The following is a 22,627-nucleotide window of genomic DNA, read 5'->3' on the forward strand; positions in this document are numbered from 1 at the left end:
GGATTGGTCCGCTTAGAGCCGAACAAAGCCGTGAATAATTCGGCAGTGAGGTATAACTCTGATTCTTATGTTAGTAAGATAAGTGTATAGCCATGGCACTCGATCGAGAGCAGGCCATGGCCATAGATTGGCATATGCAGCGCCCATGTAGCGTCAAAAAACATCTTTTGAACCCATGGAAATCTGCCGTGTCAATCCCAGCCCTGTAGATCCCGAGTCTAGGGCTCTAGGCTCAGAATGGCCCAGTTTTGACATGAACGTCATTATTCCGGATGCAAATTGACCGGTGTAGGGTCCACTTTGTACGGTAGCAAAGTAAGTTCGGATTCTACCTCGAAAGTCCTATTGATAGTTTATTATTCGAAAGCTTTCCAAGAGATTATTCGTACGGAATAGCTTTGCTTCTATCATGCTCCAGCAGAATGGACTCCCCTTTCAAGATAATCATTGTTGGGGGATCCGTTGCCGGCCTGACTCTGGCGCACTGTCTGCACAAGGCAGACATCCCCTGTATTGTCCTTGAAAAGCGGCCTGAAATTGCTCCCCAAGAAGGAGCCTCGATTGCAATCCTGCCAAATGGGGGGCGAATCCTGGACCAACTGGGGCTCTACGACGCTGTTGAGAAGCTGATCAAGCCAAAACACTTCTTGAATCTGCGTTTCCCGGACGGATTCCAGTTCAGCGACCCGTATCCCAAGACCATAAATGAGCTGTATGTTGTCAACTTCGCCTTGCCTGGTGTTGTCCTGTCTGATCAGGAGTCTTGCTCTCGACCAGCTTTGGGTTCCCAATGGCGTGTTTAGACCGTCAACAATTACTCCAGATTCTGTATCAAGCGTTTCCCAAGAGATCGAACATCTACGTGGGCAAAAATGTCATACGGGTCGACCAACAAGATAGCCGTGTGCTGGTGTACACCGCAGATGGAAGCACCTACGAGGGCGACCTGGTCGTTGGTGCCGACGGGGTCCACAGCCGTGTTCGAACTCAGATGTGGCGCGCAGCCCAAGTGCGACAGCCGGGTCTGATCTGTGAAAGCGAGATAAACGGTGAAGATTCCTGAACTCCGTATATTATTGGAATAGGCAAAACTGAGGCTGACTATGATCACGGCTGATAGGAATGAGTATCGAGTATGGCTGCGTCTTCGGCGCCTCCACTACGGTTCCAGGATTGAACGAGCAGCACCTGCATGCAAGAGTGGACAATGGGACCGCATTCATCCTCATCCCGGGAGTCAATGGACGATTGTCCTGGTTCATCATCGTCAAACTGGATAAAAGATATCGATACGGTAGCGCGCCGCGGTTCTCTGTCGAAGATGCGGCAGCCTGGGGCCAGCGATTGACGGACAAATACATATGGAAAGACATCAAATTCAAGCAGGTATGGCAGAATCGTGAGACCTTCGCCATGACGGCACTAGAAGAAAATGTGTTTCGAAACTGGAGTTGCGGCCGCATTGTCTGTATTGGCGATAGTATGCACAAGGTATGTTGCTTCACGGAAGTGTGACGACTACCTTTGGTCTGACAATCTGCTACTTCAGATGACACTGAACCTTGGACAAGGGGCCAACTGTGCTATTGAAGACGCGGCTGCTCTAGCTAACAAGATACATGATGCTCTGAGGGCTAAGCATCCAGGAAACAGGCTTTGTGATAAGGAGGTTGAGGACATCCTCTCCGAGTTCAGCAACATCCAAGTCAAACGCATATCCAAAATCTACAACGTGTCGAGGATCGCCGTGCGCTTGCAGACTCGAGCAAATCTGGTATACAGGGTAGTGTTGCGTTATTTGGTTCCGTACGCTGGAGACACACCCGCGAAGAGAGTGCTGAGGATCCTGGAGGGAGCTACAGTCTTAAACTTCATCCCCTTACCCACTCGCTCAGGTCCCGGCTGGGCACCACTCAGGAGGGAGGAAACGGTCTTTCCAAGATGGGCTGGAGCTGCGTTTGCATTTTTGTTACTAATATCACTGGCGTCAGTCAACCTGAAATTTCTTGGATATTACATCTACTATATGTCGGCTCTCGGCGGCTCCCTCATGGAGAAAATTCGATGACACATCAAAGATGCCTGTCCATGGCAGACCTTCATGCATCCGAAGGTTAACTAGGGTTAGCTCGTAGACTGGTGTTGCTTAAGCAAGACTTGACAAGAAGAGCGACAGACCAAAACCTAAAATGCTGATCAAACACGGATAAGTAAAGTTTTGCAACTATTACCTCGTAAACCTGGTCTAATCCAGGATCGGAGTGTTGAGTTACATTGTCGGCAAGCCACGTTTAGATTATATGTAACCTTCCCGGAACATCCAGATTTTGACACTCACGAAAAGTGAAATGATTGGTGGGTAGATTTGAACATTATTGAATGTGACATAAGCTTAACTTCTGTAACTATAACTACTGTTTCTGCATGAATTTTCCAGTCCCCCATGCAAATCATGTCGCACTCTTTGGACAAAATTCTGGGCCTTTGAACTGGGTGGCTTAGTCAATCTCGCCGTATTGGGTGCCTGTAGAGGAATCACTGAATGAAATATCAGCATAGTGTGTTCGCAAGTTCATATTGCAGAAGTAACTACTAAGAGGCTATATACATGATAATTGTCCTTGTGCCGTCTAGCTGAATGGTGTTCTGTAAGGTCACTTAGGACTACAAACTTAACCTCACAGTCTGTCTGAGTAACAGTGACAAGCAGCTACATGTTCTAAATAGTACCACTTTTACAGCTAACCTTATCATATACACCATTGGGATGCAAGTTCGCTTATAAGGAAATACTGTAGTCCTGTTCACGAGTTAACTCACCATCGCGGAATGATTCAGTTTAAACAATGCAGTAATACTAACGGTGGCAAAGAATCTCGTCACAAAGCCTGATATACGGCTCCATCTCTTACTCCCAGTTTATTTAGACTGGTAATTCCATAGGTAATTCCATAGGAGCCCCCCATTCTAATAGTGCCTAAAAACAAGTTAATTTTCGACACTGGTCAAAGAAAACCAACATAGAATCATGGTGACGGGGACAATCGTCGCTCCGCCAGAACATGGAGAAGGTTGAGATTTCCTGTTCATGCTGGTGAATGGACCTAATACCAAAAAGACACCTAAGGGAAGGGACCAAAAAGGCCTACACGACCGGTCTGAAGCGACTTTGAGATCGCCTAGTCATAACACTCAATATCACCGCCAGTAATGTGTGTATCATGCCTATTTAATCAGAAGTGTTGCCAGTTCCTAGCTGCATTGGAATCTGGCTGATTTCACAGGTTCTTTGCCCACTGCACTTCCTCAACCTGCTTATAACCAGCAGCTCTCATAGGAGCCTTATTTTTTTAAGTTCCTCAGGGCAATCTTCAGTTCTCCAAACCCTTGCATATTTCACACTGTCTTCACTGGTTACTCTCTACGGACACATCTTCATTCCGGATGATACCAACGATCTCCGGGTGTTCTCAACGGACGAGGTGTTTAGGTGAGCCGGGTCGGTTGTGTGGAAATCAGATCCGCTAGATGGACAGGTGGGCAAATTTTCATTATGATCCCGCTCCGAACAAGACGAGGTATGATGCATTTCTAGAAAGTGGCTCAATTACTGTGACTCTATCGGAAACGATGAGATTGACGAGCTAAATGGGAGATCCATTGCAGTGGGGTTTCACCAAGAAATGGTGGATAGCAATTGTAGAGGCTTTGAATATACGTTCTTAAGGACTCTGGGTTACTGGATACAAGAGGTTGCTCCCGGGCTCATAACCGGTTGTGAATCAGAGGAAGATCGGTGCTTGTTAGTTCTCATCTGCAAACTCAGCGAGCAGAACAGGTGTTCTTGTCAGATGCTTATACCAATGTGACGCCAAAGAAACAGTGTTCCTGTCACCAGACACACTAGCCCAATCCCAGGATTTAGATATCGAATCATGCGAAGGAAATCGGATCCAGTACCATGGCGGCATACCGCCTGCAAGAATGGCCGCATGTACACCGGCGTCATAATGCTCATCCAGACCCATACCCACAAAAATCCAACCAATCTCTTCCACAGAGGAGGGACGGTTGGGGCAGTGTCTTTTGACTGCCCTTCATTATCACTCCTGTTTGACTGTGTTTTTGCATGTTTTCCTGTGATGTGACGCCACAGCTCCTGGATACCGTCCTCAATCATAAATCCCATGGTGAAACTGCAGAAAAATAGCAGAGCGCCTGATTCACGCCATCGAACTCCCTGGAAGACATCATTGATGAGATGGAAGATACCTGAGAGACTGAACACACATAGAACATGGATGTATCTGTACACCGGCCCTGGTCTTGAAATTCTCAAGATCTTCCTCACCAAGAATGTCGCCATGGCGGTAAAAGGCCATCGCAGCCACTGATGCCAATATAGCCCCCAGAACCGGCGCAGGGTCCAAGCATCCAGTGTGCTATTGAAGAGCGGCGGCCAATCGACTGGTGTAGTTAGGCCTATGGTGACGGAGGCAACGCTGTTCAGCCGGAAAGCGATGTCAATAATTGAGCGACTGATGACAATCCATATAAGAGGCAACAAGCCTCTAGTTAAGGGCAGGACTTCACCACAAGTCGTCGATTTGGGTACAATGCTCTGCACAAACCGGACTGCAAGGGCTATAGAAAAGAGTTGCCATGCTGCAATAATGCTCTGCCTCATGCAGAATTGATTTGGGCTTAGCCACTTGGCGTGTTTCACACAGGGCGGGAAATCAGGTGTGTTCTTCACCTGCCACTTCGTCCGAATGCCTCGATAATTGCAGTGTAGATACATTCCGCTCCAAATTCTCTTGCTCAGCCTCGCATGAGGGTGGAAGAGACCCTCCCTTTCAAGGTCTGCTCCATCAAGCTCGAGGAGGATCACGAGGTTGAATGCTTGTAAGGTGTGTAGGAAGGGTTCCACACCCAAATACGTCCTTAGTGGGCGATATAACGGAAGTAATACTGCGCTAGCGGCTTGCACAACAGACAGAAATACCAGTGTAGCAAGACCAAAGTACCGGGATAGGGAACCTCTTCGGGCACAGGTAATCAGGACACTGCAAAGGGTGTAGCGGATGACACAGACACTGAAGGGAAGTGCCAAAACAATCAACTGCACTGAAAGAGGATGCAATAAGCTCGTGTTGACGATAATCGAGTGCATTGGGAAGTTTGTAGGCAGCTGCTCCCCGAAAAGGTGAAGTCGAGGTGCAATGCGACCTGAGCTTTCCGCCGTCTCGGTGCTCAATTATGCGAGCAGGTGGCTCCAACAGATGGTTGAACAAGGAATTTAGGGCCGAAGGGATTGAAATATCAGTTTTTCAAGAACAAATAGATATCTAGCAAGGCAGAACTCTATTAGTTTTATCTGTCTATCGCAGCAGTTTCACTAACTCAAGCCCTGATGCTGGGTATTTGTATGAGAGATACTAGCGATTCTTTTGTAATGGTAAAGCGGGTTCCATCAACGTGCCACAGGTGTTACCTGACGAACAGAAAGCAAATCTGCAGAATTTATCGGAACCAAGGGATCGTCCGGAGTCGCAGATTCCGCAGAGGCTGGCGCATTCCACAGGATGAACCAAATGAAATGGACGGCTATTGGTGGGTGCAAAACGTCTGAATGTACAAATATAATGGCAAACACTATGGACCGTCATGGACACGTCGCAATGAGATAACAGATAGTGTAACACTGAAGAGCATCCTACCGTTGTATCCACGCCTTTGCAGTGGTATACGTATCCGCCATGTTGATTATGGGTAGGTCTGTCTAAGCCGTGCGGGTCGTTCCCCGCCGGATGCTGCGTTAATTCAGCCCTACGAAAGAAAAAGCGGCGATGCTGTGGCCAGCCATCTGTAACACCACAGTTCAGTCCAGAATAGATGACCCCATGTTTTCCTAGAATCCTCTCAAGCAATAAGCCAGTCATCATATCTAGACCCTAGGTCCCTTCCAGCCATGATGTCAATTCATTATTCAGCGCCCAAAATGCCAACCAAGTTCTGTTAAATAACTGTACCCCCTCATGGACAGTCCACTCGAAAGATTTTAACTACCCAAAACACATGAATCGATCCATCAAAGAAGCCTACAGTGACAGTTCCTCTGACACTATCTTTGCTAAGAATGTCCCAGGTCGAGGAGCTGCAGGCGTCTCAGGGGTATCGCAAGAACCCCTCTGCACTCACTGTAACGAGCGTGGGCATGTGTGTATGCTGGCTCGCTAGTTACACTGGAATGATCCGCAAGTCGTTCCAGGACCGTACCTACTGCATGCCATTGATGCCACTTTGTTGCGATATCGCCTTTGAGTTCATATACTCCGTGATTTACCCCCCGATGGAGGACCCAATTCTTCAGTACCTCTTCGCGAGCTGGCTGGCCCTCAGTGTCGTGGTCGTCTTCACGGCTATGAGGTTCGCGCCCAATGAATGGAAGCATGCCCCGCTAATTCAGCGGAATATTTCCTGGATATTCGCCGTCAGTATTGTCGGTTGGATGACTGCACATATGGCGTTGGTCGACCAATTTGGACCGGATGACGGAATGGCATGGAGTGGTTGGTTCTGCCAGTTGTTCCTCAGCGCCGGTTGCCTCTGCCAACTGATTGTCCGAGACAGCAGCCGCGGGACATCCCTTTTTATTTGGTAGGTCAGCGAACTCCAAATGATCTCACCTATGCCTTAACTAATCGCTTTACTGGTTGTTAGGCTCGCCCGCTTTGTGGGGACTATTTTTAGCGTACTGTATTTTGCTTTGAGGTATCGGCATGGGCATGTTATATGGCACAGTCCCTTGGCGTGGTGGGGTACGGCGGCCTTCTTTGTGTTGGACGGTTCCTATGGAATCCTTCTCTGGCATATCCAACAGTCTGAGAAGGAAGTGAATGACCAGCGGCGGAGGAAGGCTGGATCCTTAGACAAGACAGAGATGAACGGAAAAAAGCTGGACAGTGGGTGAGCGTTAAGGAAGCCCCTCTGGGAACCGGACCATCAGGTAATCTTGTGTGGAGTCTTCAACGTCTAGAATTGTCCTTCCGCAAGATGGCCCTGGGAAGCACGGAGAGGACGAAAAAGAAAACCATAAAGTCTGACTGAGTGTGTTGGATTGGCCTTGCATATTCAGCGCGGAGATTCTACTCCAAGAAATGGAACAACGGTGATAAATAGTGTATCCTAAACAGGTGTCATGCTCTTTGAAATTGATTTATGCTTCCACACCCGCTGACCAAGTTTTCACCGACACCCAGTGAGTTTTTTCCAACACCCGCCGAGCTGCAAGCCCGTACCTCTCACCTGGGCAGCGTTCCTCTAGTAATCTTAGCTAAGCATACAAGGGGACGCGCCTCCAAAGGATACATCCCCCGTTAGCATGCTAGTGGGGAGATCTGGAATGCAACCCAGCTGGTCTTCGGTCCGTGGATACGCTGGCAATGGACCGCTTTTTAAGGTTACTTCTGAGATTCATAGACTCATGTCCGGTTACAACCTGTTCTTACGCGTTAGCCTTGGCTGTGATGTTTCCATGGCCCTCTGCATAATTCTTCCCCATAAATGTTCGCCTTATATTCTCCAGATTCGGCTGCCAGAGCTGAAGGCATCCCGATCCTAAGACTTTCCTTTCTATACCCAGTACTAGAACACCCACAATCCTACAGGATGACGAGAAAGCTCATGTTCTCTACCTATCCAGACCTACTTATCGCACTCGTTCTCGGCGCCGTGTTCCTCATCTCTGCCGCTCTCATTTTAGGGCCCTTGAAGATCCCCCCTTCAGTTCCCAGAGAGATTCCTCGCGTTAGAAGAAGAAAGGGGATTTTCAGTGGACTTAGGACCTGGTTACGAGGCTGGGTTTCGGCTCGACCGTTGCTCTCAGAAGGATATGACAAGGTAAAAATATTTCTTTGCGAACGCAGTGACCCGAGCCCACGGGACCTTTATCTAGTTATGCTAATGGGAATAGTTTAATCGACATGGTCGCCTCTTTAGTTATGCCAATGGCAACCTACGCCCTCAAGTTATCTTGTCAGTGAAGGATTTTGAATGGATGTTGCGGCAACCTGACAGCTTTCTATCGCAACGGGAAGTCGTGACCCACACTCTGCAGTTGAAGAGTCTCTTCCCCAGTATCTTTCCCAATGGTCTATGTCCACAGGTGGCCAAGGTTAGCAGTATAGTTGCCAGCCAGTTTCTTACTCAGAAACTAGACTGTATCCAGCGCGAGCTTGCTGACGAGCTCCGACGGAACATTGACCATGAATTTGGCAAGGATTACAATAATTGGCAACCAGTCCACCTGGTTGAAGCGATACAAAAAGTTGCATTAGGCATGTCTAGCCGACTCTCATGGGGCTTGCCGCTAGGTCGCGATGCGACCTTCATGCGTTCTCTTTCTGGATTTATAAGCCTCCAAGCGGGTGCCATGATAGTGTGTGGTCAATTGACCCCTTGGTTCTTACAGCCACTGCTTGGTGCCTTTTTCAGAGTCCTTTTATACTTTGCTCAAAGGAGAGTGTGGATTGCCACTGAACCACTTCTCAAGGAGTGGTTAGCCCAGGTTGAGCTGGAGGAACAGGAGCAAGTCTCTGATGAAAACTCCAGAGTACCCTACAACGTTGCAACCTCGTTCATTCGAGAATCCCGCAGGATTTATGGTTCTAATGGACTCGACAAGGAGAAGCTCTTGATGGCTATCAATCTCTTTGTAAGGTCCATCCTTTCTTTAGTCGGTTCAAGTCTCAGCTAATTAATGAGCAGACAATTATCCCGTTTATGAGCACTATTTCTACCTCTTCCGCTGCAATCTTGGATATTGCAAGTTTCCCACCAGAAAAAGAGTTGTATCAGCAGCTTCAGCAAGAAGCTGCAAAGGTCCTTGGTTCAGAGAAAGAATGGACAGACCCAATCTCCTTCAAGAGGCTCCATTACATAGATAGTGCCATCCGGGAATCATTGCGCCTGACTCCAGTAAGTCTACATGCATCCAGCCGGGAAGTAATCCCCCCATCAGGCATCACACTACCCGCGGGCCAACATCTGCCGCAGGGTATATGGGTTGCCGCATCCACGTTGGATATTCATACGGACGAGAGATTCTATCCCAAAGGGCAGTCATACGAGCCATTCCGATTCGTTGAAGAGCAGACTATTGAGGATTGTATGAGCCCAAGCAGGGAAAGTAACAAAAAAGACACTAGTACAGCTGAGCAGATGGTCACTAAGGTAGCAGTCACCCCGACATATCTGCCCTTTGGCGCAGGACGTCATGCATGGTGAGCTTTTTTCTCCCTCCGGGAAATGATTGTATGATTTCTCACTGACCTATCGTGCTCCTCAGTCCTGGTCGGCATTTTGCTCTTCATCTACTCAAGATGATTGTCGCCTATACTGTTTTGAACTATGATATCGAGCCCCTTGACAAAAGGCCTGAGAATGTAACTTTTGGGCATCACATACTTGTTCCGCCGAGTGCTACAGTCCGAGTCCGTCGGAGGGAGGTCAACTGAGAGGTAGATACAATGTAGCCGTGTGTTCAAGTACTGGGGGCTTTCTGAAAATTCCAATATCATTTTTATCGAACCGGGTTGACGACGCGGTGTTTGTGAATGGTGGTGCATTGACCCAGAAATGATAGCTATTGGGGACCAGTGCAAAATTAAAGGGATGCAATGAGCTCTCTGACTACGCTTTTACCTATGTATAACTCTTTATGACTTTATAGTGGTCCTCTGTTCGAGGGCTTGGCGTCAAAGCCAGCAAGGATGTCTCAGCAAAGGGCGTGTCAGAAGCAAGTCGCTTAAGAGTTGCGATGTGTGAGAAATCTTGAGAGGCTTGTACAGTAACTTGTATGGAGGGATCTCGAAGCGCTGAATGGCCCAAAATATGCTCATATCACTCACCATTGCCTACTACTACCAGTTGCCGCTGATTGGAACATCCCTACCAGGTTGCTGCATGCCAAGGAGAATTGTGAAGCACAACGCTGTGACACCTTTGAATTAGTTTAGTAATTCGGACAAGGGTATTACGAGACCGGCCCGTCTGCCTTATAAATTTGAATGATCCATCCCTCCTTCTGCATATATCAACCAGTTTTCTACCGCAATCATGGGCTCTGCGACAGAAATTCCTGACACCGAAAAGGATCAAGAGATCCCCGACTGGAATCTCACAGAGTTAGACCGCATGCTCCTTCGCCAGACTGACGAGGAATACGAGCCACACTCCTGGGACGAGCTCAAATGGATAATCAGTATGTATTGCCCGCTTTACGAGACACTACACTAAAACTAAAGCACAGACCAGACGAAAATAGACTCGAACTCTTCAAACGGCTCCCCTCGCATCTCAGACGCTACATCAACTGGTCCAAGGGCATAAAAGAGCAGTACGGCGGCATCCTCAACTATATCTGTCAGGAGCGTCTCGGCTGGGACCACCATGACTCCAAAGTCGCGTTCAAGAATCCGATCCCCTTTGCAAGCCCCTCCGACTATTGCATCCGCTTCAACGACTGGCCGTACGGGGTAGCACCGGGCATCCGGCACCTGGTCGTCTGGCTGAAGACATCGTTTCCAGTGCAGGAAGACGGAAATCTGACCGCCGAATCGCGCGCCCGTATCGAGACGTTTGTGTCGGCTACTTTTGTGCAGCGGTTGGCCAGAGAGGCCCATGTGGATGCGCCTGAGGACCGCGTGTTGTGGTTCAAGAATTGGGCGGCGTTGCAGAGCGTGTCGGCGCTGGAGCATTTCCATGTTATGGTGCGGGATGCAAGCGAGGAGACCTTGAGGGAGTGGATTGGGGAAGATGATATGGTGATGATTTGTGATGTGTCCAAGTGAGCATTCTTTTCATTGGTGTCTCATCGGGGCTATGCAAAATCTACAGTCTAGTCATATTGGATGGATGTGATTATTAAGTTGAACTTCCGCTCTTGTTTGTGCTATACTATATCTGACAAATTTTACGTTTCAATGCCGTGGCATACTCCATGCTTATTATATGATCATATCCATCGGTCGTTCGTATAGCTGCGTCAAGTGCTGTGAGAACGATGCTTATTCCGAGGAAGTAACGCCCAGATAATGATCAAGAGGACCAACAATGCGAGAATGAAAGGTTGCAGACTTTGCACTCCGCGTGCCCCAGATATAGCACCAGCAAGAAAGGGCAGTCTACGCCCAATGGGGATTGACATGTTAGCCAGTCGCTCAAACAGCAGTTCATAAGCATTGTCGGACGAGGAGGTAGACTTACATTGCACCACCACCGCCGGCTAATGCCGACGCGAGCCCAATTCCCGGAGTATGTAGATGCTTCGGGAGCAGCTTGGCCGCCACTACGATTGCTGCGGGAAAGAGAGGGCCAGTAAAGAAGCCAAGCAGCGAGACAGCAACTGCAGAGACGACAAACCTTGGGACCAGCCAAAATACAAGCTCCAGGGCGATCGAAATAGCAAGGTAGATAGTGATAGCAATCCGCTCTCCTTTATCCTCAGTCAGCATTCAAGCGCCAGGGCTGCGAGGAGGGGGTACATGCCCAACCAGTCGTTCACGAAGCCGAGTACCAGACGCCCGATAGTGACACCAGCCCAGAAGCCGGTTGGAATCAGACCAGATTCGAATGGCTCTCCGTTGCGGACCTGGACCATGAAATCGACGACCCAGCCGCCGATGGACACTTATCAGATTTAGTGATCAGGGCATTCCCTCCGAGAAAAAAATAAGACAACCTACCTTCAACACCCATGTACACAAACAGCCACACCGCTATCAGCCAGGTAATGGGTCTTTTCATCGCTTCTGTAGTTCTGCTCCCACCACTGCTATCGGTACTCCTGCGGGTTTTGGCTCTGAAGCTGGCCCCATTTTCTTTCCAGAACGTAGCAACGCTGGCCAGTAGTTCTAGCACAGAGCCACCAAGCAGAGTGTAGAAGAAATAGTTCCAGCGTAGGCCGGATTTGATCATTTGCGTCGCGATTGTTGGGCTCAGGGTCGCCCTGCGTCGACCATCAGTATTGCCGTAACGGTCATCGTACATGATCCACGTACCCGAGGCCATAAAACGCCCCGAGGAGCCCCATCGTCGTGTTTGCATTGGCCATATCAGCAATCCAGGAATTCCATGCAGCGTCGATGAGGCCATTTCCCAAGCCAACAATCACATAGACGGCCAACATTGCCGGCCAGGGCGGTCGGGTGGCCATGATCACGAAGGGAATGATATGGCATAGGGGACCGACGATCGCAATCCCTCGCTGTCCAAATGTCATATGAATTTTGTTGACAACGAGAGTGGCAATCGTGTATCCAGCAAACGGGGTCACGAAAATCAACGAGACCACGGTGGTAGACAGCTTATAGTCTTCGCGAAGCTACTCAGGGTCAGCTTGTAGGAGGCATGGAATGGACTTGATTCACGGCATACATATGGGACGAGCACCTAAGAGAAAAAATCATCAGTCTGTATTTTTTATTTTTTTTTTTTTTTTTTTCTCTGTGCAGGGAGATCTCACTCCGTAGACGCCATCGCTCGCTCCTACAACGGCGAAACTGGCGAATGTAGCTAGAAGGCGCCATTTGTTGATGGGAGGGTCATTCCATTTTTGCTTTGCTTGAACGATTGCATCGTCAGCACTCGGACAAAATGTTTCGCCTGCGCTCTGCAAGTCTTGTTGTTCTTGCAAAGCAACCTCAACTGTTGTCGTCGACATATTTGCTGCTCAGAAGAGAGGAGTCGAGTGAGACAAGCGGGATACGGGATTTGGGTGCTGTTATGAGTCAATAAATGCTGCCATGAGCATCTTTCCCCACATGATGACTCAAGAACTGGTCTCCCTTTCTTGAAGGGCTGACCCACTGAGACAGAACCATCGCCCATCTATGGACGGCCAAGTCTCTGGCCTGCTCTCCAGCTTAGGGTTCTATTGTCAGACAGGGCACTTGCTGACATCCTCGGCTTAGGACGATCCTAGCCAAAAGGATCAAACTACTGCTTATGTGTATTAGCCAGGACGTAACCACCCTATGATCAGAGTGTTATGTGTATTTTCTTATTCAATTTTATTTCCCCTTTCAGACTACGCAAACGCATTCTAACTTGCTACTTAATTTAAATCTTAGTGTTCTGCAGATCACCCTACCAGGTCATTGCAGTGACTTTGTACCAATCCACAGTCCTCTCAAAGCCTTCTTCGAGGCTGACAAGCTGCGTCTATCTGAGGTTCTGGAGTGTGGACAATTTATTCCAAAGGCTGGTTCATAGAATAAAGGCCAGTGACTCGATTAATTCGACTGTTGGTGGTTCTCCTGCTTGGCGCACTCCACTTGGGATGTCGGATGGAAGGAGCAATCCCCGCATTCACGGATCCGTCTCTCTGCGCTGCCAGTCTTTGCGCTATTTCGGCTCGACACCACGGTATCAATGATCCCGGTACAAAGATGTAGTTTGTCGATGCGTGGTCCGAGTCTAGAATGTAAGTGGCATTCGGCTGACCACACTAGAAGACAGTGTTGAAGGCACTGCGGCAATCGGAGATATACCATCAACGCTTAACGTCCGCCCTGGTGCTGTAAATCATCACCTTATGTTCATAGAAGGGCAATGCACGTGGGAATCGTCCCTCATTGTAGTACGTGGTCCGGTTTCTACAGGACACAACCCCTCGATATAGGAAGGAATGGAAGGAGTGGCCCACTATCAGAAACTGCCTTGATCTGTACACATTCCTCGAGCGAACAGTGTTGGTAATCATTGCCCCTTGTTTCCCCTTGTTTCATACTGCTTGACCAACACTTTGAACGCTGCATTGCTGGCACCATGGGGGTTTCATAGCCGTCTGTAGACTTCGGCTGAGGACATGTTGATACACCGTTTCACCTCATTCTTGTACGCATTCTCCAGGACAACATGCGTACCAATCCCGGATCCGTCAGCATGCGCTTCTTCCGTCGGTGGGACATTCAAGGTTGATCTCCAATCTGTTCATTTTCCATTGCCATAATTATTGCTGAGACACGCTCCAGTATAGTATGGATTATATTGACAGAGACTTCTACGCTCATAGGCATCCGTCCTTCGGAGCAGAACGTGCGGCTCTTAACATTTACTAATAGCTGAAGGTGAGCGACCTTCTAAATATGGCTGCCTATTATTTGAGGTTGTCCAGCAGAAGCATTAGTTTCTGATCTCAAAGCACAGCACATTAAATGTGATGGAATGTGGCACCAGGTGCCTTGCAGAGATGATCTAATGCAAATAGATACTTGCATGCATCAATACGACCTCTCTGGCAAGTCGATCGAACCTAAACTCGAATTACTTTCGTGCATAGGGTCTCGGCTGCTCTAAAGGACCATTAGTGAGTGTCTCCTGTGACAAGGTCAATTAGGCCAAGAACTGCTATAGGTAGGACAACTCGAGGCAATTCTCGCCAGTCCACTTGCTTAGCAGGGTAAAGCACAAAGTATCAGCGCTGTATATATTCCCAGGCCCTGTCCTTTACCCTCCACACGCTTAAAATGGATGGCGTTGCTTCGCCCTCGTATAGAGCTCGACGTGCACCTGAGAGCCGGAGGTAGGAACTAGGTTCTCGACTCAATAGAATATAACGTCTGAGTACTGCGTAATCTTCGTTTGGTGTCATGAGTCTTGAAAAATTGTCCACACCCACATCGACTTGGCTCCTCCGGATTCCGTCTTGGAAATGAGTTCGCGTGGGCCATATATACAATTGTCCTTGAACATGCAGTAACTTCGGGAAGACGGGACATTCTTGCCAAGCATTAGTCTCTTGCGTAGACACGGCCAACCCTAATGGAGATAGTTATTGGAGATAACGTTAGTTGCATATCAGGCGTACTGTTGTCACGGCGCTACTGAGTATCCCCGCGCTTATGGCCTTGCAGAGTAAAATCGATGTCCCAGGAAGGACAATACTGGTTATAAATCTCCTCAATCTTCCTCCACGATTCGATTGAAAATGACCCTTGAGCCTATCGCCCTTGTTGGAACCGGATGCAAATTTCCGGGATCATCTTCCTCGCCATCCAGCTTATGGAATCTACTTTGCAACCCGAAAACGGTAGCATCTGAGCCACCTTCCACTCGATTCAATGGAAGATCATACTACCATCCGGATGGCAATCATCATGGGACCACCGACACCAAGGAGTCCTACTTCCTGTCCGAGGACATTCGCATGTTCGATGCCTCTTTCTTCAATATCTCCGCCAGCGAGGCCGAAGCCATAGACCCTCAGCAACGGCTGTTGCTAGAGACCGTCTACGAGTCCCTGGAACGGGCCGGGCAGCGGCTCGACGCTCTTCGGGGCTCCTCCACGGGTGTATTCTGCGGCGTGATGATGGCAGACTGGGCGACTCGCGTGGAAATCGACGATCAAGCATGCCCTCGCTATACCATTACCGGGCTGGCGCGGACCAACATCGCGAACCGGCTCTCGTACTTCTTCGATTGGCATGGCCCATCCCTTGTGGTAGATACGGCTTGCTCCTCGAGTCTGGTCGCCTTGCACCAGGCCGTGACGGCTCTACGGCAGGGAGAATGTTCCACAGCAGTAGTGGCGGGAACAAACCTTCTGCTGCACCCCAATGTTTTTGTCTCGGCGTCGAAGCTTCAGATGCTGTCTCCCACTGGACGCGGGCGCATGTGGGATGCAAAGGCTGATGGCTATGCCCGTGGGGAAGGCATTGCGTCTATCGTTTTGAAACGCCTGAGCGATGCAGTCGCCGACAATGACCCGATTGAATGTGTGATCCGAGCCACACGCGTCAACCAAGACGGCCGAACAACGGGCCTCACGATGCCGTCCGGTAAAGCACAACTGGATCTGATCCAGTCCGCCTACCAGATGGTCGACCTGGACCCAGAGCACCGAGCCGAGGATCGATGCCAGTATTTCGAGGCCCATGGAACCGGGACTCCGGCCGGGGATCCCCAAGAGGCTTCAGCCATCTATCATGCTTTCTTCGGAAACTTGCAATCACAGAAGCACCATGGGGAGACTGAGAAACTGTTTGTGGGATCAATAAAAACAGTGATTGGACATACTGAAGGCACAGCCGGCCTAGCAGGCATTATCAAGGCTTCATTGTGCATTCAGCATGGAGTGATCCCACCTAACCTTCTGTTCGACCAACTCAACCCACAGCTTGAACCATTTTCTGCCAGCCTCAAGGTCCCAGTTCAGGCTATGCCATGGCCAGCTCTGAAGCCCGGGGTTCCACGCCGCGTGTCTGTCAACTCGTTTGGTTTTGGGGGCACTAATGCACATGCGATTCTTGAGAGCTATGAGGACAGCATAAATGCAACAGGCAAGCCCGCTCAACTATCGCCTAGAGCCCCAATCCCTGTTGTGCTGCCATTTTTCTTCTCCGCGTCTTCTGTGCAAGCGCTTGCTACCATGCTGGAACAATACATTCAATATCTCGAAAACAATCCTATGGTCGACCTGGTCGACTTGGCATGGTCCTTACTACAGCGACGTTCCTTCTTGATGCATCGTATCTCCCTCTGGGCACCTACAATAGATCTCTTAATCACAAGAATCCGCGAAGAGCTTGACCTCATCAAGACCAAAAGGCCGTCGTCCATCGTAAGCTCCCAGCCACATACAGATGAGAAGAAACGCATCTTGGGGATTTTCACAGGCCAGGGCGCACAGTGGCCGCAGATGGGGTTGGACCTTATCGCTCACTGCCCTGAGGCCAGGATCTGGTTAGACGAAATGGAAACATCGCTTGCCGACCTGCCTGTCGAGCTCCGGCCGAGCTTCTCCCTCCAAGAAGAGCTGGCTGCAGCTCAGGCTCACTCCAAGCTGCATGAGGCCGCAATCTCACAACCATTATGCACAGCACTCCAGATCATTCTTGTTAATGTTCTTTCTGTTTTGGGAGTTTCCCCAGCTGTAGTCGTTGGCCATTCCTCCGGTGAAATTGCAGCGGCATACACTATCGGGTTCTTGTCATCGGCTGATGCCATCCGAATCGCGTACCTGCGAGGTCACGTCGCGGGGCTGGCTGAAGAGGGGGCAATGCTGGCGGCTGGAATCACTCAGGAGGAGGTTACCGTTCTCTGCCAGCAGCCAGGACTTGATGGCAAAATCAGCTTGGCGGCAGTAAACTCTCCGTCCAGTGTCACGCTCTCCGGTGACCGTGATGCCATATCCCAGGTTGAACAGATTCTCCTCAAAGAGAAGAAGTTCGGGCGGCTTCTCCGCGTTCACACAGCATACCATTCCCATCACATGGCTTCTTGTGCAGCAGCTTATCTGCGAGCCTTGGACGCAGCAGAGATTCAGATTCGCTCCCACCTGGCGTCACGGTGGTTCTCTAGCGTCTATGAAGCACAGGAGATCACGCTGGAGCAACATGGCTACTGTATGACCAGGGACTACTGGAAGGACAACATGGTCAACCCTGTCTTGTTTTCTCCAGCCTTGCAGGCAGCGTTACGCTCCAGCGGTGACGATGTGCCTCCTGATCTGATCGTCGAGATCGGGCCTCATCCGGCTCTCAAAGGCCCGGTACAACAGACGATCACGGATCTCTTCCCTTCAAAGATTCCCTACGTCGGACTACTGAACCGTAGCCAGGATGGTATCGAATCATTGGCGAAAGCCATCGGCCAATTCTGGATTCATTTGGGGCCGAGTTCAATAGATATAGCCAGCTACGTCGCACTGTTCGACAGATCGCGCAAGCCACCGAGGATCGTCCAAGGCCTTCCCACATACCCTTTTGGACACAATCAACCATACTGGTTTGAGACACGGGCGTTGCGGGACCGCTTGTATGCTCGGCACCAATCCCATCCGTTACTAGGAGTCTTTGAGACTAACACAACGGATGGCGAGTGCCGCTGGCGACAGTATCTGCGCCGGGAGGAAATTGACTGGCTTGATGGGCACCAGATTCAGTCCCGTACAGTGTTTCCGGCAACAGGGTATCTAGTCATGGCGTTGGAGGCGGCTGCCATCGTTGCTGGCAGTCGGGTCGTGTGCCTCGTGCAGGTTGATGAGTTCAGCATAACCCAGGCCATTACTTTCTCGGACGAAAATGATACAATGGGGGTGGAGACCCTGTTCCGAGTCAGCGATTTCCAATCCCAGAGTGGAAATAGAGAAACTGGTTCCTTCAGCTGCCATGCCACGATCGGTGGGAGGTTTACTCTTTGCGCCTCGGGGAAACTGACTCTGGGATGGGGAGAGCCAGAAGCTCGCCTGCTGCCACCGCGAGCTCCTGTTGGTGAAGATATGAGACCGGTGGATATAAACTGCTTCTATCAATCCTTGAAACGCATCGGCTACGGCTATTCAGGACCGTTTCAGTGTATTACCTCTCTTTCCCGCCAATTGGATGCGTCAAGCGGCAAACTCACGACCCTGGCCTCATCGTTGCAGTTCCATCCCGCCGTATTGGATGCCAGTCTGCAGATGCTTCTCGCTGCCCTGAGCACGATCAGGGACGGACAGCTGGATAATATGCTAATCCCGACCGGAATCGATCGTGTCATCTTTAATCCAGTTTTCTACGGCCGTCACAGGGACCCCGTCGGTAGTGAGGAGCTCCTAGTTGACACTGTCATCAACAGCCTTGGCCGTAAAGGATGTTCTGGAAACGTGCAGCTGTTTACACAGAACGGTGACGGCGTTGTTCAGATGGAGGGAGTGCGAGTCGCGCCCTTGGAGAAGACAAGGCAGGGTCGCCGGCCGTTCTCCCAGGTGGTCTGGGGTTCCCTCGTCCCGGACGCAAAAAGACTATTGTATACGTCTTCGGCAGAATCTGTGACTCAGACTCTGACCATCGAGCGCATAGTGCTCATTCATATCAAACTCATTAGCGAGCAGCTTACTTCCGCCGACCGCGAGGGCCTCGACTGGCATCGTGCACGTGTAGTCGCTTGGTTTGACCATGTGCTGTCGTTGACACGGCGGGGAAAGCATCCAATCTGTCCTCCAGAATGGCTGGACAGCACCCAGGAGGATCTCGACAGGCTGATGAGCTCGCTGCCTCCGAAACTACCGGCAGTAGTCATGGGCCAGGTGGTGGCTTCCAATATGCTGCGGTTCCTACGCGGAGAGACCACGATCCTCGAGGAAACACGCAATGACAACCTACTCGACCTGTTTTACAAGTACGATGTCGAGACGAAGACTGCCAACGATTGCCTGGGTGACGTGGCCAGCCAGGTCGTCTTCCGCTATCCACGTATGAAAATCCTGGAGATTGGAGCTGGAACCGGCTCGGCCACCAGCGCCACGCTGGCTCGCATTGGCCGGTCGTATCACTCGTACACCTTCACGGATATCTCCGTCGGTTTCTTCGAGGACGCCCAGCAGCAGTTCGCCGAACACGGAGACCACTTCCTCTACCAGTCCCTTGACATCTCGCAGGATCCTACCCAGCAGGGCTTCGAGGATGCGAACTACGATCTGGTGATCGCATCCAATGTCCTCCATGCCACCCCGTCAATTCGGCAGACCTTGACCAACGTTCGCCGCTTGCTCAAGCCTGGTGGCTACCTCGCTCTGATGGAGGCCACCAACACCGACACTCTTGGCGTTTCCTTCTGCTTTGGTGGTCTTGAGGGATGGTGGGTCGGTGAGAAGGACGGTCGAATGTGGGGACCTCGGCTGAGCGTCTCAGAATGGGATGAGGCTCTTCAGGACACTGGCTTTGGTGGTCTTGATTCTGTGTCTGAGTTGGCCGATCCGCGATTGAGCACCTATTCGATCCTACTTTCACAGGCGGTCGATGATCGCATGCGACTTCTGCGTGCGCCCTTATCAGTACCGGACACTGAAGGCACAGACACGCTGGTGATTATTGGCGGTGCTGAAAACCACACATTGCGCCTTGTCGATGACATATCTGGACTTTTAGGTCCTTACTTTTATCGCGTTATGCAAGTACAAACTCTTGAGACTTTAGGTGATAATGACCTGCGTGGCTCGGCTGTTAGCGCCCTAGTCCTAACCGACGTCGACAAGCCATGCTTCGAGGACCTGAGCGAAGACCGTCTCAAAGGGCTTCAATACCTGGTCGGAATGGCTCGGAAGCTTCTTTGGGTGACCGCTGGCTCAGAATCGGACTGCCCCTGGTTTTGTATGAGCAAGGGTTGGCTGAAATGCCTCCCCTACGAGCATAAGGATGGCCTGTATCAGTATCTCAATGTCGTCGAACCCGCGGACCTTGATGCTGTCGTTGTCGCTCGCACACTGATGCGTCTGGTGTATACTGACCAGCCTAACCATTACACTCTGCCTGGCCGTGTCTGGGTGGCAGAGCCCGAGCTGCGCCTTGAAAAGGGCGCGATGATAATCCCGCGCCTTGCCGACGCGCCGGAGTTGAACACTCGGTACGAAGCCTGTCGGCAGGCGGTCTACCAATCCGTTCAGCTGGAAGATGCGTCCGTCAAGCTGGTACCGTCTGATTCCAGCGGTCAGTACGAGCTTCATATGGACGATGAGCGCAGCGATGGCCCAAAGACGCACACTGCTACCCATGCGTGTATCCGCCTGCATATCCAATGTTCCAGCGCGCAAGCGGTTAGGGTGGGGGGTGGAAGAGTCTTCCTTCATCTGGTAATTGGAATAGAGACCAACAGCAACAAGCGCATGCTTGCCTTTGCGGACAGAAATGCCACTGTTGTCACAACGCCATCCAGCTGGTGCCGTGAGCTTCCAGCTGAAGTTTCCGAGAATGAGGATCAAACATTGTTACCTGCCGCTGTAACAGCTATTGTGGCCTACTCAATCGTCCAACAGGCAGAAGATTCCACGGTCGTGTGGGTGCATGAAGCAGATGAAGCCCTACAACAGGCAATTGAAATGCACGCTGTTACCAAAGGCATTCGATGCCAGTTCACCACGGCTGATTTGTCCAGTCAGCGGGAGAATACCGTAATTGTACACCCACGGAGTTCGCTTCGTGCGCTTGCCAACCTCATTTCCCCAGAGCTTTCTATGTTCATATCCCTTGATTCGGAGGATGGGAACGATGGGTTCTCTCGGAGCATCAGCCAGCTGCTGCCTTACCATGTGCTACGGGGGACGTTGAGCAGCCTGTATGGCGTCGTGGCGGTACCACCAGTTCATGAAAACCAGATGCCCTACCCTTTACTGACCGATACTCTTACGATGGTCACGCAATTGATGCAGTCAACAAGACTTACCTCGTCTCCGGTGGTCAACATCAAGGAATTCTCTGCTACAGGGCTAGAGGCGAAACAAGGCCTCATTATTGACTGGACTCGGTACGATGTCTCCAACCCACTATCTGTCCGGGTCCAGACAGCGAGCTCCATGATCCATTTGTCCAAAGACAAGACATATTTGTTGGCTGGGATGACAGGCGATCTGGGCCGCTCAGTCTGTCGCTGGATAATCGCCCGCGGAGCCCGCAATGTAATTCTCACCAGTCGATCCCCAAATGTAAGTTCTCGATGGCTTGAGGCGATGGCAGCATTGGGGGCCAAGGTAGTGCCAATGAAGATGTAAGTCTCCGTTCTCCAATATTTGGTTACAACATCTAATCCATCAGGGACCTGTCGAACCGGGACTCCATCGCGTCCGTCTATCGCCATATCCAGCAGCATTATCCACCCCTCGGAGGCATTGTAAACGGAGCATTAGTTCTGCATGACGCACCGTTCGTTAGTGTCTCGCTGGAAATGATGCAATCCACTTTTGCCGCCAAGGTGCTTGGGAGTCTGGTGCTGGACGAGCTCTCTTGCGGCACCGACTTGGACTTCTTCATCCTCTGCGGCTCCCTCGCTGGTGTGATCGGGAACTGGAACCAGTCCGCCTATTCAGCGGCCAATGGCTTCCAAGCCGGGCTGATTCGTCGGCGACGCATGCAGAACCGTGTCGGCAGCATCGTCCAACCCGGCGTTATCAGCGGCGTGGGCTATATCGCCCGCAAGGGAGCTGAGCTCGCCGAGTACCTGCGCAACAGTCTCGGCGCCGAAGAGCTCTCCGAACGGGACCTGCATGAACTCTTCGCCGAGGCCATTCTCGCCGGTCATCCCTCCTCGAATCGGAACGCGGAGATTGTTGCAGGGGCGCCAGTCACCGATCCGGTAAAGCAGCCCGATATCATCTGGTACCATTCCCCCTTCACCTGGCACCGCATCAACTACCACATCCAGTCTCGCTCCGACGTCCCTACAACACAAGGTGAAAGCCAGTCAATGAGGACGTGCCTGGAAACTGTGACCAACATGGAGGAAGCAGTCGAGGTCGTCACGGAGGGTTTCTCTCGCAAAGTGCGCAATAAATTCAATCTTCCCTCGGATGCCGCGCTGCCGCCAGACACGCGGCTTACCGACCTCGGCATTGACTCCCTTGTCGCCGTCGATCTGCGGCGGTGGTTCCAGAAGGAACTGTTGGTGGAAATGCCCACGATGCAGATCTTGAGTGGCAAGTCCATTACCACGCTCGCGGCAGCTGCTGTATCAATGCTGCCACCAGGTTTGATTCCCATCGCAAGCAGTGTCGATGTCTTGCAAGGAAGTGGCTGCTAAGAACAGTTCTCGTGATGACATGTCTTCCAGGGCCTCGCGCTCGTCATTTCCTTCCTTGGGCCTGGTATCCAGG

The 22,627-nt window shown here is 50.8% G+C and overlaps 5 protein-coding genes across 5 annotated transcripts; 4 read left to right on the forward strand and 1 right to left on the reverse strand.

Annotated features, from left to right (window-relative positions):
- Positions 1–422: 422 nt before the first annotated feature.
- Positions 423–2,068, forward strand: Aud_009567 (putative FAD binding monooxygenase; the record flags this gene model as incomplete). Its single annotated transcript, XM_043294419.1, has 4 exons — positions 423–712; positions 778–1,049; positions 1,121–1,491; positions 1,550–2,068. The coding sequence occupies 4 exons, from the start codon at positions 423–425 to the stop codon at positions 2,066–2,068; spliced, it is 1,452 nt and encodes a 483-aa protein (XP_043150354.1).
- A 5,826-nt stretch (positions 2,069–7,894) lies between these two features.
- Positions 7,895–9,518, forward strand: Aud_009568 (uncharacterized protein; the record flags this gene model as incomplete). The annotated part of the gene is made up of 5 exons (XM_043294420.1): positions 7,895–7,902; positions 8,002–8,440; positions 8,474–8,716; positions 8,770–9,284; positions 9,350–9,518. 5 exons carry the CDS (start codon positions 7,895–7,897, stop codon positions 9,516–9,518), a joined length of 1,374 nt encoding a protein of 457 aa, XP_043150355.1.
- A 601-nt stretch (positions 9,519–10,119) lies between these two features.
- Positions 10,120–10,853, forward strand: Aud_009569 (GIG1 family protein; the record flags this gene model as incomplete). Its single annotated transcript, XM_043294421.1, has 2 exons — positions 10,120–10,264; positions 10,318–10,853. The coding sequence occupies 2 exons, from the start codon at positions 10,120–10,122 to the stop codon at positions 10,851–10,853; spliced, it is 681 nt and encodes a 226-aa protein (XP_043150356.1).
- Positions 10,854–11,047: 194 nt separating this feature from the next.
- On the reverse strand, positions 11,048–12,724 carry Aud_009570 (MFS transporter; the record flags this gene model as incomplete). The annotated part of the gene is made up of 6 exons (XM_043294422.1): positions 11,048–11,186; positions 11,269–11,497; positions 11,551–11,691; positions 11,748–12,010; positions 12,063–12,385; positions 12,527–12,724. 6 exons carry the CDS (start codon positions 12,722–12,724, stop codon positions 11,048–11,050), a joined length of 1,293 nt encoding a protein of 430 aa, XP_043150357.1.
- A 2,268-nt stretch (positions 12,725–14,992) lies between these two features.
- On the forward strand, positions 14,993–22,554 carry Aud_009571 (type I polyketide synthase; the record flags this gene model as incomplete). Its single annotated transcript, XM_043294423.1, has 2 exons — positions 14,993–21,525; positions 21,573–22,554. The coding sequence occupies 2 exons, from the start codon at positions 14,993–14,995 to the stop codon at positions 22,552–22,554; spliced, it is 7,515 nt and encodes a 2,504-aa protein (XP_043150358.1).
- Between the last annotated feature and the right edge of the window lie 73 nt (positions 22,555–22,627).

Source organism: Aspergillus udagawae (genome assembly GCF_001078395.1).
Source record: "Aspergillus udagawae IFM 46973 DNA, scaffold_8, whole genome shotgun sequence".
In the NCBI taxonomy this organism is placed as follows: domain Eukaryota; kingdom Fungi; phylum Ascomycota; class Eurotiomycetes; order Eurotiales; family Aspergillaceae; genus Aspergillus; species Aspergillus udagawae.